This window comes from Tribolium madens, unplaced genomic scaffold, assembly GCF_015345945.1.
Source record: "Tribolium madens isolate multiple individuals breed KSU strain unplaced genomic scaffold, Tmad_KSU_1.1 Scaffold_2;HRSCAF=44;Tcas5.2_LGX, whole genome shotgun sequence".
Classification (NCBI taxonomy): domain Eukaryota; kingdom Metazoa; phylum Arthropoda; class Insecta; order Coleoptera; family Tenebrionidae; genus Tribolium; species Tribolium madens.
This window is the reverse complement of record NW_025400995.1, coordinates 2,724,142-2,738,228: the sequence shown is the minus strand read 5'-3', so window position 1 is coordinate 2,738,228 and position 14,087 is coordinate 2,724,142. Positions and strand designations below refer to the sequence as shown.

The 14,087-nt window shown below is 32.9% G+C and overlaps 5 protein-coding genes across 5 annotated transcripts; 3 read left to right on the top strand and 2 right to left on the bottom strand.

Annotated features, from left to right (window-relative positions):
• Positions 1 to 7,640: 7,640 nt before the first annotated feature.
• On the top strand, positions 7,641 to 8,405 carry LOC123006579. The gene is made up of 3 exons (XM_044401164.1): positions 7,641 to 7,821; positions 7,873 to 8,003; positions 8,159 to 8,405. Exons 1-3 carry the CDS (start codon positions 7,695 to 7,697, stop codon positions 8,366 to 8,368), a joined length of 468 nt encoding a protein of 155 aa, XP_044257099.1. The 5' UTR covers positions 7,641 to 7,694; the 3' UTR covers positions 8,369 to 8,405.
• Positions 8,406 to 8,648: 243 nt separating this feature from the next.
• LOC123006496 lies at positions 8,649 to 9,923 on the top strand. Its single transcript, XM_044401022.1, has 3 exons — positions 8,649 to 8,785; positions 9,246 to 9,466; positions 9,517 to 9,923. Exons 2-3 carry the CDS (start codon positions 9,251 to 9,253, stop codon positions 9,805 to 9,807), a joined length of 507 nt encoding a protein of 168 aa, XP_044256957.1. The 5' UTR covers positions 8,649 to 8,785; positions 9,246 to 9,250; the 3' UTR covers positions 9,808 to 9,923.
• On the bottom strand, positions 9,837 to 11,141 carry LOC123006495 (coiled-coil domain-containing protein 124). The gene is made up of 3 exons (XM_044401021.1): positions 10,869 to 11,141; positions 10,544 to 10,821; positions 9,837 to 10,186 (listed from the first exon to the last, which is right to left on the bottom strand). Exons 1-3 carry the CDS (start codon positions 11,025 to 11,027, stop codon positions 10,003 to 10,005), a joined length of 621 nt encoding a protein of 206 aa, XP_044256956.1. The 5' UTR covers positions 11,028 to 11,141; the 3' UTR covers positions 9,837 to 10,002.
• Positions 10,074 to 13,071, top strand: LOC123006497 (UPF0235 protein C15orf40 homolog). The gene is made up of 4 exons (XM_044401023.1): positions 10,074 to 11,284; positions 11,336 to 11,426; positions 11,485 to 11,612; positions 11,661 to 13,071. Exons 1-4 carry the CDS (start codon positions 11,171 to 11,173, stop codon positions 11,754 to 11,756), a joined length of 429 nt encoding a protein of 142 aa, XP_044256958.1. The 5' UTR covers positions 10,074 to 11,170; the 3' UTR covers positions 11,757 to 13,071.
• On the bottom strand, positions 11,941 to 12,963 carry LOC123006494 (phospholipase A1-like). Its single transcript, XM_044401020.1, has 2 exons — positions 12,113 to 12,963; positions 11,941 to 12,066 (listed from the first exon to the last, which is right to left on the bottom strand). Exons 1-2 carry the CDS (start codon positions 12,955 to 12,957, stop codon positions 12,009 to 12,011), a joined length of 903 nt encoding a protein of 300 aa, XP_044256955.1. The 5' UTR covers positions 12,958 to 12,963; the 3' UTR covers positions 11,941 to 12,008.
• Positions 13,072 to 14,087: the final 1,016 nt, after the last annotated feature.

The window sequence follows — 14,087 nt, the reverse complement described above, 5'->3', positions numbered from 1 at the left end:
GTAATAAACTTCTTTCATTGTAAAAAAAATCAAAATAACTTGGAAATCATCATCAATCATCACTAGGGAGTGTTGATACAGATCGATGCAGAATTAAATTTTCATTTATTTAGTGAAAAAAAAATTGGGATCTCCCATTTCAAAAAATTCTGTTACGGGTATTTGAAGTTTCTCAAACGTAACCTTAAATTTTGGAGGTTTGTTAATTACTTGTCCAATTATAAATACACGAAAGGAAAAGAGCTAACTTTTTTTTATGCCCAAATAAGATTTCAAAATAATTATCTTATCGATTTTTGGAGAGGAAGGCTAAATATTTAAAAACGGGTTAAATTTAGTAATTCAAAACGCAATAGAAAACATGACTTTTTATTTAAAATAACGAAGTTGATATCCATTTCCGGTGTAACTGGTAGTTCTGCCATCTTGAAAATATTTTCATTGAGCAGGATTTAAACGGTTAAAATCAAAATCAAATCAAATATCTTTATTAGTATTAAAATACCTCAGTGGCATTTACACAAGTCAGACATAAGTCTAGTGACTCTACAAAGACAAAGTAAATAAACATATAAGCAAATTTATTCTAAGTGAGAATTTATAAGAGAGAAAAAGCAAAACTAAAAAATTCTTCAAAAGAGTAAAAAATTTTCACTAAAAAATTTTTGACAAAGTTTTTAAATAAATTACAAGCTAATATTTTGATACTAAGAGGTAAAGTATTGAAGAATTTTAAACAGTAATAGTTAACAGCGTCTCAAGAGCGGTTCATGGTGAAGTAAGTCTTTGTGGCGAGTGAAGTGTTCATGGTCTTGAGTTGAAAATTTTGAAGTTATTTTTTACAAAAAGTAAGCAACAAAAAATGTACAATGATGGAAGCGTCATGATTTGTAGATCCGCGAAACTCTTGCGGCAACACTATCTATACTTTAAATTGTTAATTCCGAATAACTTTACGTTGAAGGGCAATTAGAATTTTCGTATGACAAGAATGCCCCCACACTAGTAGACATTAATAGGTTTTCTATGTAGGTTATGGCTATAATCAAAATTTTAGATAAATATCACTGTTAGAACTCCTAATACTTCTAATGTTGGGTTTTAAAAAAGTTTTATTGTGTGTCCAACATGACAATTAAGTAGTATATGAGCCCCCTGAGTACATTTCCCTTTTTTTAAAAAAAACTACCTGATTTTCAAGGTAACTCAAAAAGTGCAAAATTTATAAGGTCACCCTCAGGACACTTTGTTTTTTGATGATTTTGCCCTGTTTCTATAAGGTAGTAGGCATGCAAACTCATGTAGATGGGTCTGTTCAGTACAACAGTTCAAATTTAATGATTCTAAAAATCAACCCATTAAAATTTAATCAATTTTAAATATTGATAGATTTTTTCGACGGGGTCTGTAAAATTGATGTGAAAACTATTTGAAGAAATTGGATCGCAAAGATTAGAGGAATTATTAAATGAATCCACCTCAAAAAAAAAGTCGACTTACAATACATCGATAAAAGAATTAAGAAAAATGGCCAAAGAAAAGAATATCAAAGGTTACTCAAAAATGAAGAAAGCAGAATTATTATAAAAAATTGGTGAGCAACCTTCTGCAATGAAGCCTTTTGCATTCGAAGATAGTTAATATATACTTGTGGCTATTCCAAAACTTCATTTGTTATTTATAGGGATATGAACATTTTAACCAAAAAAAAAAAAAAACAAAGCATAAACCGCATTTTATTGTGGAGTTATATGCGAGGCCAGGTTGTAGTTAATGTAACTACAATTCCACGTTGTGGCTCTAGGGAATAAATACTGCTTTGACATCAATTTTCTTTTAAAATCATTATCTACACGAGTTTGTATAGCATCCGTTCTATCTTAAAAAACAGGTTTGTGAATTCGCTTCGCTCATGAGGACCTTTTCGAATTTGTTTGGCCGATATCATATTCATAAGTGTGCTGAAGTGGTCCAATAGACAAACAGGGCAAAAAGGCGAATTTTAACTTTTAACAAAAGCACCTTGAAAAACGGGGTACATCTGATAAAAAAATGATGTGTGCTGAAGGGGACCTTATAAATTTTGCACTTTTTTGAGTTACCTTGAAAATCAGGTTGTTTTTCTTAAAAAAAGGGAAATGTACTCAGAGGGCTCATATACTACTTAATTACTTGTAAAAACCTCATCTTTTCTGAAGTTGGAGGCGTTAATATCGTTGAAATATATAATTTTTTAAACTGCCAATTATTTTTTGATGTCAGTTATTTGATTGAGGTTTAATTGGTCTTGTGAGGGTAAAAGCGAATAGAAGGATGTAGTCGGTTAAATAAAACGGGAGAAATTTTCAGCTCCGATTGTGACATTTTTTAATATACTTAATTAATGGTAGCTTCCTCTTGTTCGCTGAAAGATGAGAACAAAGATAGGAAAAAATTTATGTATTTAGCCCTCATATATTGTTGTAATTTTCATGTGTGTTTGCTGTTTTAGTGTAATTTTTGGTTTTATTTCCGCCATTTAAACCGGTGAATTACATGAAAATACCAATAACAACAACTTTTACAGATAAAAGAAAATTTAGTTAGAAAAAATATTTCAGTACTTGAAAAATGTTGGATTAAGCTGTTTAAGTTTCTTGTTGGCATAAAATGATTTTTTAATGTTGGGCTGTTAAAAAGGTGTAATTTTTGTAATGAAAATGTTCGCGTGTTTCATGTGATGGAATATTAAAACGAAAATTGTTTTGTGTAAATCGTTAGTGTTTGAATGTGGAGTTTTCAATTAGCGATAAAGCTATAAAATTTAATAAAAATAATAATGTGAGGTAATTTTCGTGGTGTAATTAAAGTCGAGTTGTGTATTTTAAAAGTGTCGTTTGTCATTGGCGAACACATCATAATATTCCTCATAGTTTAACTCGTAAACCTTATCCTGCTAGGTAATATACGGTCAAACCATGTTGTAAACTCTTCATCTGTGCTAACTGAACTTTACGCGCCGTAGTCAGTGAAACATGCAAGAGAGATAACGTGTCATCGATAAAAATCAAAGTTATTTGCATAAAATTGTAAAAAGTTTGATTCTGACTTTTTGTTCGGTTGATAGGTCCATAAATTCTGAAACTAGATCAAACTAGTTTCAAAACAAAAGAGATCACTAATTGGTTTGCATAATTGAGAGTGGCCAATCAATACCAAGCGAATTTTTCAAGTCGTCCGGTTAATTTAAATCGGAAAAAAATTCTCGCCTATTGATTGATGGTGTTAATAGAATAAGGCGATCTATCAGGCCTTCATTAGCGAGTTAAAAAAGCGTTTTTTTTTCATCGAATGGAATATTGTAGCGATTCTATTCTTGTCGGCTAAAGCAAATTTAATATTTTTGGGGCGATTTTTAATTCCGTGTACGTGACGAATCATGTAATCGGAACGAGAGTACGTGTATGCTCAGATTATTTCTGATATAGCTTAGCCACCACCCCCTCTGAAATCCAATTATTGTATGTATTATTCACGCTATCCGAATTCAATATCATGGATCGCTTTTGCAACGCGTCAGGTGATCTACAGATGTTAACTTATATTCTCTGAGAAATATAGAATCATACATCACAGCTAAACATAAATAATAAAGCGAACTTCTAATACAAGAAGACTGTATATCACGAACGTCAGTTTCCAACAAGCACAACGCGGATAAAGAATGATTGGTGTTAATGTTAATATTTATTAACGCAGAAATGCGGCAGACCGAATTTCGATCTGATTATCAATTTACTAAATTAAAGATTTTTATGTTACATTTGTCCAAGTTCTGAGCTTTGTACCATAAAAAACCTGCTCGTGCAAATGCACGTCCAAATAAAAGACGGTTCTTTGCTTCTAAATAGCTAATAGAATTTGCATTTACATATTTGTTGTACGTTTTCTCTTGTCGTTTAATGCCCAACGCACAGCTATGTGCATGCCAGCTTGCATTATAAAGCTCAAAAGCAAAATAAAAATATTTCACAGAAAACAGACTTTACTACTTTGCTTCCCTATAACATCACTTAAACAACCAACAGATTGTCGAACAAACTAAACTATTTTAATCAATCGCCAACTACAACACTACATACCAGTCAGTTACAATTGCCGAATAATTAACCGTTTTCATGATACACTATCCAAACTTTCGACAAAATTTTTATTTTTGATGAATATTTTATAAAATATACTGTGAAGTTTTAGTGTCGCTTTAGGATTAATGTAGAGGTAAATGTCCCATGAGTATGTGAAAAGTTAAATAAAGCCATTTCTGTTTTATTTTGAAGGAAAAATTTTGATTTGAAGTGAAATTGCAGATATATAACGTTTTGGCGTGATTATGTTTTGAAAAAACTTTATTAAAATGAAATAAAAATGTTAGGCTTTACCGCGCGTTTTAGCGTCAATTGGTGATGAAACGTGTTTTTGTTTAAGCAATCCAATTATTTGACGCTTGAGCTGTGTTAGTGAGGCTATTAATATAAAGTGAAACGGTCGAATGCAAAATTATCTTTAAATTAATAAAAAAGGAACAATCCGCCGGCGCAAATGTAAACGCTTAATAAAAATCTCTCATTTTAATTATAATATATATTTTTAGTTGGCTTGGCAATAAATTTTCCAATACGTCTTCATTAATACCCCCGCCCATTACAAAAAAGAAGTCTTTATTTAAACCTTTAATCTAATACTTAAACATTTGTTTTTATTAGCGGTAATCCAAATGAATGCCTTGCGTACCGTCCGTTTATTGACGCAAAATACGCCACTTCTCTCAAATAATCTGCATTCAAGGTACATGACGTCTTTTATTGTAGCCAAGGATAATATTTCGAAACTCAAATCCCTACTTATTTTAGTCACCACTCAAATTACCTCATTAAACCTTAAAATTTTATTAAACTATTATATTCAAAACAAAGCACGACGTTAAAAAAGACTAACAAAAGCTCGCGCTAGAAAATGGAACCCATTTATTACCAACGCCACTGTCCCAATGGAGCGGCGAAATAATAACCGAGAATTTTCCAAAAAATAAACTAAATATCCACTGGGTAGAATTACGATTTCCGCTTGCAAACACAAAAAGCGAGGGGCCGTTAACTCTGGGATTAGTTGTACAAATTTTTAAAATCTAATAAAAAATTGTTTGGAATTATTTGTGAATTACTGGAATTTCTTGGAATCACCGGGGATTTTTTTTTGAAAATCACGTTAAATTTCTTAGAACTATCGGAATTAATTTGGAATCACATCAGGAAAATTAGAGAATTACAAAAACTAAGTTGTAATTACGGAATTAAGTAGGAATTAAGTAGGAATTAAAGTAATTATCATTATTATTATTAGCATGTTGCGATCGGACAGAGACCGTAGCCTGTTATGCCCGCGCTAACAATGATAAGGTGCCGATATGTGAAACTTTTGCATTCCCTATTTCAATTACTTATTGCTATCAAGGGAATCGTATTTGACTTTAAACTGAGTGATATTGCCACACAAAACAACTTCTGCTGGTAAAGCATCCCAAATATCAAAGACTCTATTAGTTATGAAAAATTGCCTTGCGCTTGTACGGAAATTATCCTTGGATAGCTTAAAAGAGTGCCCTCTGGTACGTCTGTCGGGATGCGAAGGGAAGAGGTGTCTTATTGGCGAATAGACATTTTTTATAGAAGAGAAGGCTGTTATCAAATCACCTACGTCTTGCCAATAACGTGGGTAACTTCATAATTTGAAGCCTTCTCTCATAAGACGACCAAAGGGAATTCTCGTAGCGCGACGTTGCACAGCTTCCAAGGAATCTATATCTCTTTGGATCATGGGAGTCCATGCACTGTTTGCGTAGTCCAGAATAGGCCTCACATACGTTTTATAAAGTTTGGCAACTACAACAGGTCTTGAACCAGAAAACATTCTACCAATGAGGTAAACATTTTTTTGTCTTTCTGATAACATTGGCAGCGTGCACAGACCAAATAGTAGAGGCCCTACCACGGAACCTTGAGGAACACCACTCAAAACCTGGAAAGAACCACTAAGCGTGTTGCCAACCTTAACTTTAAAGGTCCGATCAGACAAAAGGGCGTTTATCCATAAAAAAAAGTTGACGATTTATACCATAATGTTGCAATTTATACAACAGACGTTTCTTTGGTACCCTATCAAATGCCTTTGAAAAGTCGAGATAGACAACATCCACACAGTTTCCCGCATCCAGGTCCTTAGTCCAGTCGTTAAAACTGCATAAAAGATTAGTAGAGGTTGATTTCCCAGATATTAAACCGCTGTTCTAACCATTTCACCATAAACGATGGATTCCATTATTTTAACAACTATACTAGTTAAACTAACAGGACGATAGTTCTCTGCATCAAATTTATCTCCTTTTCGCGATTCGATACATGACTTAATACATGAATTAATATGAAAGCAATGGATTTACGATTATTGAAATTACTAAAATTTTGGTAGAATATTTTTAGAATTGTTGGAAAAACCAACAATACTCTATTTATCTACAAAATAAATCAATTAAGCTGGAAACTTTATTGTTAAAATAATTTAAAAAATGACAGAAGTGAAGACAATTGATGGAAATGGAAATTTAAAACTGTAATTTTGAAAAATTTTTAAAGGTTTTATAACAATAAATAGCACCATCTAGCCGCCGTTGCTGAAATAACGGTTTCACGCGCAGGTTACTTGATCTTTTAAGTTTATTTCATCGTAGATGGCGGCGCCACGTATCAACCCATCCTGTTTCAAATTATTTTCGGGAAAAATTTAAACCCTAAATTATTAAACTAAATACTAAGTACATTTGCTAAGTAAAAGTAATAAACGCTGAATAAAAATACTAAACGCTAATAAAAATACTAAACACTAAGTCAAAATACTAAGCGCTAAATGAAAATAATAACGGTTTATTATTATTACAAAAAGCGGTTACAAAACAAAATAAAAAAAATAGGCAAATTAAATGCAGGATACTGGACTTAAACGTCATATTTTTTTAGAACAGTAAATGTTCAATAGAAGTAGATTTAAATAATAGATGCTTATTAATAAATTAAAAAACAGAGCAATACAATGATTACAATTGTTTAGTAATTTAAGTAGGTAAAAATTGGCCGGACATACCCCTGGAGGGTATAGGACACTCCCAGTGGAGAAATTAAGAAGAAAAAGAAGAAGAAGAAGTAGATAAAAAATCGGTTATAATAAAGGTTTTTTGCTGGATTGACCCAGAAAATGCCTTAAAAAATAAATATTGGTTCTACTTTTTTACAATTAGCAAATCTTATTTAATATTAAGGATTCCTACTTAGCATTTACTTGGCAGGTCATTACTATTTACTCACCACTTTATTACTATAGCCATTATTTTTCACAGAATCGTTATTTTTCGTTTCATCGTTTATTATGTTTATTGGTTTAATTTTTTCGTTCTTATTATTTCCTATTTTTTCGTTTTTTTACCTTATAACTATGTATAAATGAATGAAAATTAATACTTATAATATTTAGTTGAAAACAAAAATGTTTGACACAATTTTTGTATATCGAAACAAAAGCCGCATATCTTGAGGTCACTCGATAACCCTTTCTTCCACCCGATTAAGATTCTTCACCAAATCCAATCCTAATAAGATCCTCTGAGAATGTATATCCGAGTGACCGTTTTTTTGGCGTTTATTTCTTTTATCAAGTGTGCACCAGCAGTGGATCCTGTTTCTGCACCATCAGCTTACACGACAATAAAAACTCAAAAAGTTGCTCGGGGTTCGAGTGAGTAATAAAACAACCCTTAAATTGTCTTTTTTATTAAAATATTTCCAGTCGTTCACCAAGTATTAAAAAAGCCGCACAATCTGCTCATTGGACGGTGTAAACCCACCGATAATGTCCTCCACCAGGAGAATATCATACTGTATAATGACGGAAAAAGTCACGTTGGTGCCAGAATAAGAGTAGGTTGATTTTTAGTCGGGTTTGGAAATAGTGACAAGGTTACGATTTCCGATTCGATTTGTGGGTGCGATAGGAACTAATTGTGTTTTGGGTGACCTTATTTAATGTTAATAAGTCATGATACATCGGATTAAGAGCACGTGTCGTTTTTTAGATCAATGTGGAAGGTGACGTTTATATCACTTGCGCCAATATCTACGACGAAGTGCCCAATGGAGAGGGAGGGTACCCATCGTACGCGGGAGGCGGAGTTGGACATAATTACATCGAATTCAATGTGGAAACCGAATATGGGAAAGGATTTCATTTCTTTGTACAAATTTTCGGTTACGAATTGAAAAACAAAACCGAAAATGCTGTATAATTTTTTCGAAATTCGAAATAAATTCCTACTAATTAAACTAGTTTTTCTTGTCACCTTATCTTCAAGTTCGTACTTAAATTGGTAAGAGGCTGGGCGAGTACTGAAACAATGTACACCTGGCTCGGATGATTTCCGACACTCCTTCAAGTTGAAGAATATTTCATCAGATCCATCGAAAAAAAATTTTTCATCCGTGGGAAAATTATTTACTCGAAATGATCACAACAACAATAAATTAATTGCAAATACCTTGGTTGTATGCAAGGCTCGCAGTGAAGGGATTTATCTGAAAAATGTACTTCACAAGTGAACACGAATAGTCGAGCGGCACAAAGAACAACCTCAAGAACTATATAAGACCTCTCTGTTCTATCAAGGCAATTATTTGCAGTTGTGACGTGAAACAATTTATACAAGGTAAACAATAACATGTGCTAGTGTTTCATTTAATTTTCAAGCAATACTAATATATTTATTCTATTCACCGGCGAGACTTTCATAAATCAATGGACTTCATTCAGTGACCAGTGAAAATCAACAATTAATCATTAGTGTAATTAACACGTAGTCTAAAAAACTGGATCAATTATAATCTCCGATTTACATTTATAATTAGGATATGAGGTTTGAAAATTTGGCAAAAATTTAGCGTTATTACTCATCAGTTCCTGCAAAAATCATTGAATTGGCGGTGACATTTATGAGGCTTTCAGCCGTGTCAAAAACACATTACTGAAGACCTAAGAGAATTAAGTCAACCGTAACTAGAAATTTGTTTCACTGCATCATTACTCAAACAGGTTTACTGAGAAAAAAATTCGGAGATCTGCTTGATAGGATGAAGGCAGTGACCTTTAATTTCAATGTCTTTTTGCAGATACTATGTACAGATTGTTTTCACTGTCAGCACTGTTATTTCTGGTAAGTGCTGATCCGAGAACTCCAAAGATATACAACGTTTTGATAAGCACAAAGAAAAATTTATCCCCTAGTCATGCTCTACCTGTCTACGAGCCGGTATTAAGAACAACATCCCTCGGAATAGCACTACCACCATATTTTTATCAATCGCCGATAGCAACATTTGAGCCAAACTTCGTAAGTAAGTTGACTTTGAAAAAGGATAACTACGAGTAGGTTATTTTAAGGTTGCAACACCTCAGAAAGTAGGTAAACCAGAAAATGAAGAATTTCAAAGAGCGCTACAACCATTACCGGTGGAACGGTTTATACCATATGCTTACGCACCTCATGTTTTGAATAACCAAGGTTACTACACGCCGGTTGCCGAGACGCAGCCTGATGCCAAGCCAAAAACATTACCTGAAGAAATTTACCAAAATAACAACGATCCTAAGCACGAAATTGCGAATTTGAAACGAAATCCAGACATACCTGACGTCCCTCCTCCAGCCTTACCCACACGAAATACAACATAATTTATAAGGTTATGCAATGAAATGAAATATTTGAGTCATAAATTATCTATTAACGGTACCAACAAAATACAGTGACTTAATAACAATTTGTCTAATAAAACCGGTAAAACAATAAAGTAAGCGTCAATTATAAGTAGGTTAGTGCGTAAGAAATTATTTCGGCTTTTTCACGATAGTAATCACTTTGTTGCTACATTATTGTTTATTTAGTGGATTCTCTGGCGATTTTTGCCATTCTTTGAATATCATTTGCTTCAATTGAGACAAACGAAGCGTGGAATTTTCAGCCTTCAATTCTTCTAGGCGTCTGGTTTCATACGCGGTATATAAAGACTTCATCCGACGTTCAGGGTGTTTATCGATATCTTCAGGTTTCGAGCTTCAAAATAATTATTTTGAAATTAGATGTCAAACTTTGTTAGAAAAATGTAGATCAGAATAGTAAACTAAACTTTTTTCACTACTAGTAAAAAGTACCATTATTTAGTTTTACTCTCCTAGTGTATATAAAATTATTATCATCACAAGTACTAGCGAAGTATTTTGAAATGAAATTAATGCAAAAACAAATAAAAAAAAGTTAAACCTCCCACCTCTAATCTTCTGTCTTTGTCATAACTAACAAAACAACAAATGGGCCTTTTTAATGTTGAAATAATAAATATGTACTAAATAATAAATGTGCTAGTAGTGAAAAAGTATCATATAAAACATGGTAGAGAAGATTTTTTGTTACCTCAATATACCAATAGCCTCGTCTACAGTCCTAGCCTCATCTCCTTCAATCTTCAGCCTGTTGATATTTTCCTCTAACGGTTCATCCAGATGTGTAACAATTTTTTCCTTCTTTTCCGTTTCTTTTTTCGCTAAAGTATCCGAGATTTGGGATCGTGTCACCTTTGGTGGTGGTGCAGGCTTCCCAGTTTTTTTGATAGAACTCATTTCCTGTTCCAGGAGCTGCTTAGCTTCCTGTTTTTTGGCTAATTGTTGTTCTCGTTTCCGGTCTTGTTCTTCCTAAATTAGCTCCATGAGAACTGAAAAAATGTAGATTATCATAATACCTTTCTCTGTTGCTTCTTTTTTATTAATTTGTCATCATCTTTCCAATAGGCTTCTTCTAATTGTTGTTGTTTTTTCGCCACTTCGGCATCTTTTGCTGCTTTTTTACGCTCGCGGGCTGCAACAGCTTTTGTATTTTCTGTGGCAAATTTTTTTGGCATTTTTTCTCATCTACTATAAAATAAAACTTTGTTGTAAATAAACTTGTAACCTCCAAAAAGAACCGTCACTTATCACTGACATTAACCTAACCTTCTACTTCTCTTAACCTCACTTTACCGTTGTCATACACCTGAAAAGTGTTATGATTTGTCGATTTTTCAATAAAAGTTTATCACTTAGACGAAATTTTGTTAAAGAAATGTCAAAAAAAGCCAAAAGCAAAAATACTCAGAAAGAGACAGAAGTAATAACAAAAGTACCTATATCCTTTATTTCTTAATTAAAGACCTAAAATTAGGAATTTTAGCAAGAAGAAGGCCCCATTACGTCAGATAAATCAAAAAATATACTTATTTCAATACTAGCCAAACCAGGGGCGAAACAAAATGCCATAACTAGTAAGATTTGCACTATTGCACTTCGTTTTTATTCATTATATATTTTTCATTTTTGAAGGTATTAATTCTGACGGCGTTGGAGTCCAAATTAATGCACCCCCAAGTGAGGGTGAGGCAAACACTGAATTAGTAAAGTACATTGCATCTGTATTAGGGTTGAGAAAAAGTGATGTTACGTTAAACAAGGTAGTAACATTACAATTTAAAAAATTGCTTTCATCAGTTTGTTTCTAGGGCTTTAAATCAAGAAATAAAGTTTTAAAAATAGAAGGTAGTATTACGTTAGAGGAAGTGAAAAGTAAATTGTTGAATGAAATACAAAACGCTTAATTACTGTATCAAATTTCTTTTGTTTAACTTTATTTTAAGAGGTTCTCTCTTTCTCTCTCTCTCGCTCGATAAAATGACTTAATGTCATCATATAATTTTTGTTGCAAGTTTACATTATTTGTATTCAAATATAAACAAGAAAAATGTGTCTACATTTTTGCCAAGTCTAAAATAAGTTTACGCGTTTTGGAAACAAGTTTTTTTTATTTTTGGGTCTATAAACTACAGTATGAAAGGTACCAGTCAAGTCTTCTACCCTTGGGCGAATGGCTTTGCTTTGTTTGTATCCAAGAAATAATCTCCAACAACGCTACAACAAAAATATTGTCTATTTGATGAAACTTTCAATTCATTACCTTTGATCGACTACAAGAGATCCCATAAATGCCTTTTGGTTGTTTGCACATTTACCGTTTTGATAGTCTGAATAGTTATCGCATTTCGTGGCTAAAAATTTTCCCCCTGTTATCGCTTCAGCAAGATATTGGAAAGATCTAGCATGCGAACAAACACCAGCAAGATCAAGCCCGCATCCAGCTTGAACATTTCCACCATTAGGGTAATAATCAACATGTCCGCTGGAAAAACTAAATCCCAGAAGACGCCCATGGGTGTGAATAACTTGGACGTATTGCCCATCACTGGAATCAAGACGATCTCCCGTCTCATTTAAGGAAAATCCAGGACCTGCTGGATCCAACCCAATAATTTGCCCCACTGGACTTTTAATCACACTTCCAGCATTTCCGGCAATGTGGGCACCAAGACTATGCCCAATTAAAACAATTTCGGAACTACTAATACCATAAGTGTCGATCAAATCATTGACGAAATTACCGACAAATTGCCCAATATTTGTAACAGACTTTCGAGCTGTTGAGTAAAGATTTTTGGCAATAGGGCTCCAGTCCACGACAAAAATATTCACATCGTGGATTTCCAAAAGAGCAGATTTGACAAACTTGTTGACATCGGCGTTGTAGCCATCCATCCAGCCGTGGATCAAAATAAAAGTTCTCTTTTTCGCTTCGAAATGAGGAAGACTTGAACCAAGACTTTGGAAACTGTGGCCTGCATCTACATTGTGTTTGGTGTAAAAATAATAAGTAACATCATTTGGCGTTGCGCGAACTTCGGGGTCAGAATCAGACCCAAAAGTCCCCACAAACAGGGCAACAAGCAGACACAATGACACTTTCATGATGTAATTTTTGCACTACATTGTTTATACAGTTCTTTTCTTTTATATCTCTCCGTCAATCCGATTTTCAATGATAATAAAAGTATGAATTTAATACAAGATGATAAAACCTAATCCAGTCGTATATTTTTTTGACACTTTTAAACCCCAGAATAGACAAAAATCTTTATTCCGCAATTTTGCTCTCTTGCAAAAATAACAGATTTTTATGATTTATGATAGAGGAATAATAGCATTAGGTACCTACTTGTGGATTATTTATGTAAAATATGTATCAATGAGAAATTTATTTTTGTGATAAACTTGTTTAAAAAAGGAGCTTTAAAAATTGGAACAAATTAAATGCACAGTAGCAAAAAATAGAAAAATATACGCTTAGTGAGTACCCAAAATTATAAAACTCTTTAAAAATTAAATCCCAAATAAAGCTTTGTGCTGTCATCTACTGTTACTGGCGTACAACTACAACACGAAGAGCTGCAGCCTTCATCTATTGATCGAATAAAGTTCTTACGGTTCTTGTAGATGTCACTGTGGATGTAAATATCTAAATTTTCTAGGTTGTGAACAAGCAAGGTAAAGGCGGGTAACATTGACGTATCTTTAAAATACCCGGCCAATTTTTCTAATTTTCTATTAATTCAGCAGAAAGCCTTAATATTAAGTACTTAATATGATTTAGTTTTTAATATTGTAAGGTTCTTTTCAAATATTATATAAAAATTAAAAGAATTAAAAAACAAAAATTGTGTATAACATTATTTTTCGTGTCAATGATGCACTACACCTAGCAGACATTCACTTTTAACAAAATTTAGCCAAAGTCAATGTTAACCGACATGCGGGTAGCACTGACACTGCAAAGTTTTAAAAAAATATGAATAATACTGAAAACTATAATAAAACCTACAAATTGCTTTCTTATATGTAAGCACTGTAAATTACTTTATCTTAAGCCAGGTTTGCGATTTTTTATTGCTAAAAAAATCAATAAAAAACTTTGGATCTATCGTGGCCCACCCAAATATGAGGGCCTAGTTCCGTGCTTGGCCCGGTGTTAACTTAATTTTTATTATTATTACTATTATTATTATTATTATTATTATTATTATTATTATTATTATTATTAT

Excerpts from the sequence above, each read along its gene's own strand:
- LOC123006579 (XM_044401164.1), top strand. The coding sequence starts at position 7,695 with ATGTATATCCGAGTGACCGTTTTTTTGGCGTTTATTTCTTTTATCAAG. Across the intron at positions 7,822-7,872 it reads AAAAGTTGCTCGGGGTTCGA|TCGTTCACCAAGTATTAAAA; the intron begins GTGAGTAATAAA and ends AAATATTTCCAG. Across the intron at positions 8,004-8,158 it reads ACGTTGGTGCCAGAATAAGA|ATCAATGTGGAAGGTGACGT; the intron begins GTAGGTTGATTT and ends GTCGTTTTTTAG.
- LOC123006497 (XM_044401023.1), top strand. The coding sequence starts at position 11,171 with ATGATTTGTCGATTTTTCAATAAAAGTTTATCACTTAGACGAAATTTT. Across the intron at positions 11,285-11,335 it reads AGACAGAAGTAATAACAAAA|CAAGAAGAAGGCCCCATTAC; the intron begins GTACCTATATCC and ends TAGGAATTTTAG. Across the intron at positions 11,613-11,660 it reads GTGATGTTACGTTAAACAAG|GGCTTTAAATCAAGAAATAA; the intron begins GTAGTAACATTA and ends GTTTGTTTCTAG.
- LOC123006495 (XM_044401021.1), bottom strand. The coding sequence starts at position 11,027 with ATGCCAAAAAAATTTGCCACAGAAAATACAAAAGCTGTTGCAGCCCGC. Across the intron at positions 10,822-10,868 it reads AAAAGAAGCAACAGAGAAAG|GAAGAACAAGACCGGAAACG; the intron begins GTATTATGATAA and ends GAGCTAATTTAG. Across the intron at positions 10,187-10,543 it reads GAGGCTATTGGTATATTGAG|CTCGAAACCTGAAGATATCG; the intron begins GTAACAAAAAAT and ends ATTATTTTGAAG.
- LOC123006496 (XM_044401022.1), top strand. The coding sequence starts at position 9,251 with ATGTACAGATTGTTTTCACTGTCAGCACTGTTATTTCTGGTAAGTGCT. Across the intron at positions 9,467-9,516 it reads CAACATTTGAGCCAAACTTC|GTTGCAACACCTCAGAAAGT; the intron begins GTAAGTAAGTTG and ends GGTTATTTTAAG.
- LOC123006494 (XM_044401020.1), bottom strand. The coding sequence starts at position 12,957 with ATGAAAGTGTCATTGTGTCTGCTTGTTGCCCTGTTTGTGGGGACTTTT. Across the intron at positions 12,067-12,112 it reads TCTCTTGTAGTCGATCAAAG|CGTTGTTGGAGATTATTTCT; the intron begins GTAATGAATTGA and ends TTTTTGTTGTAG.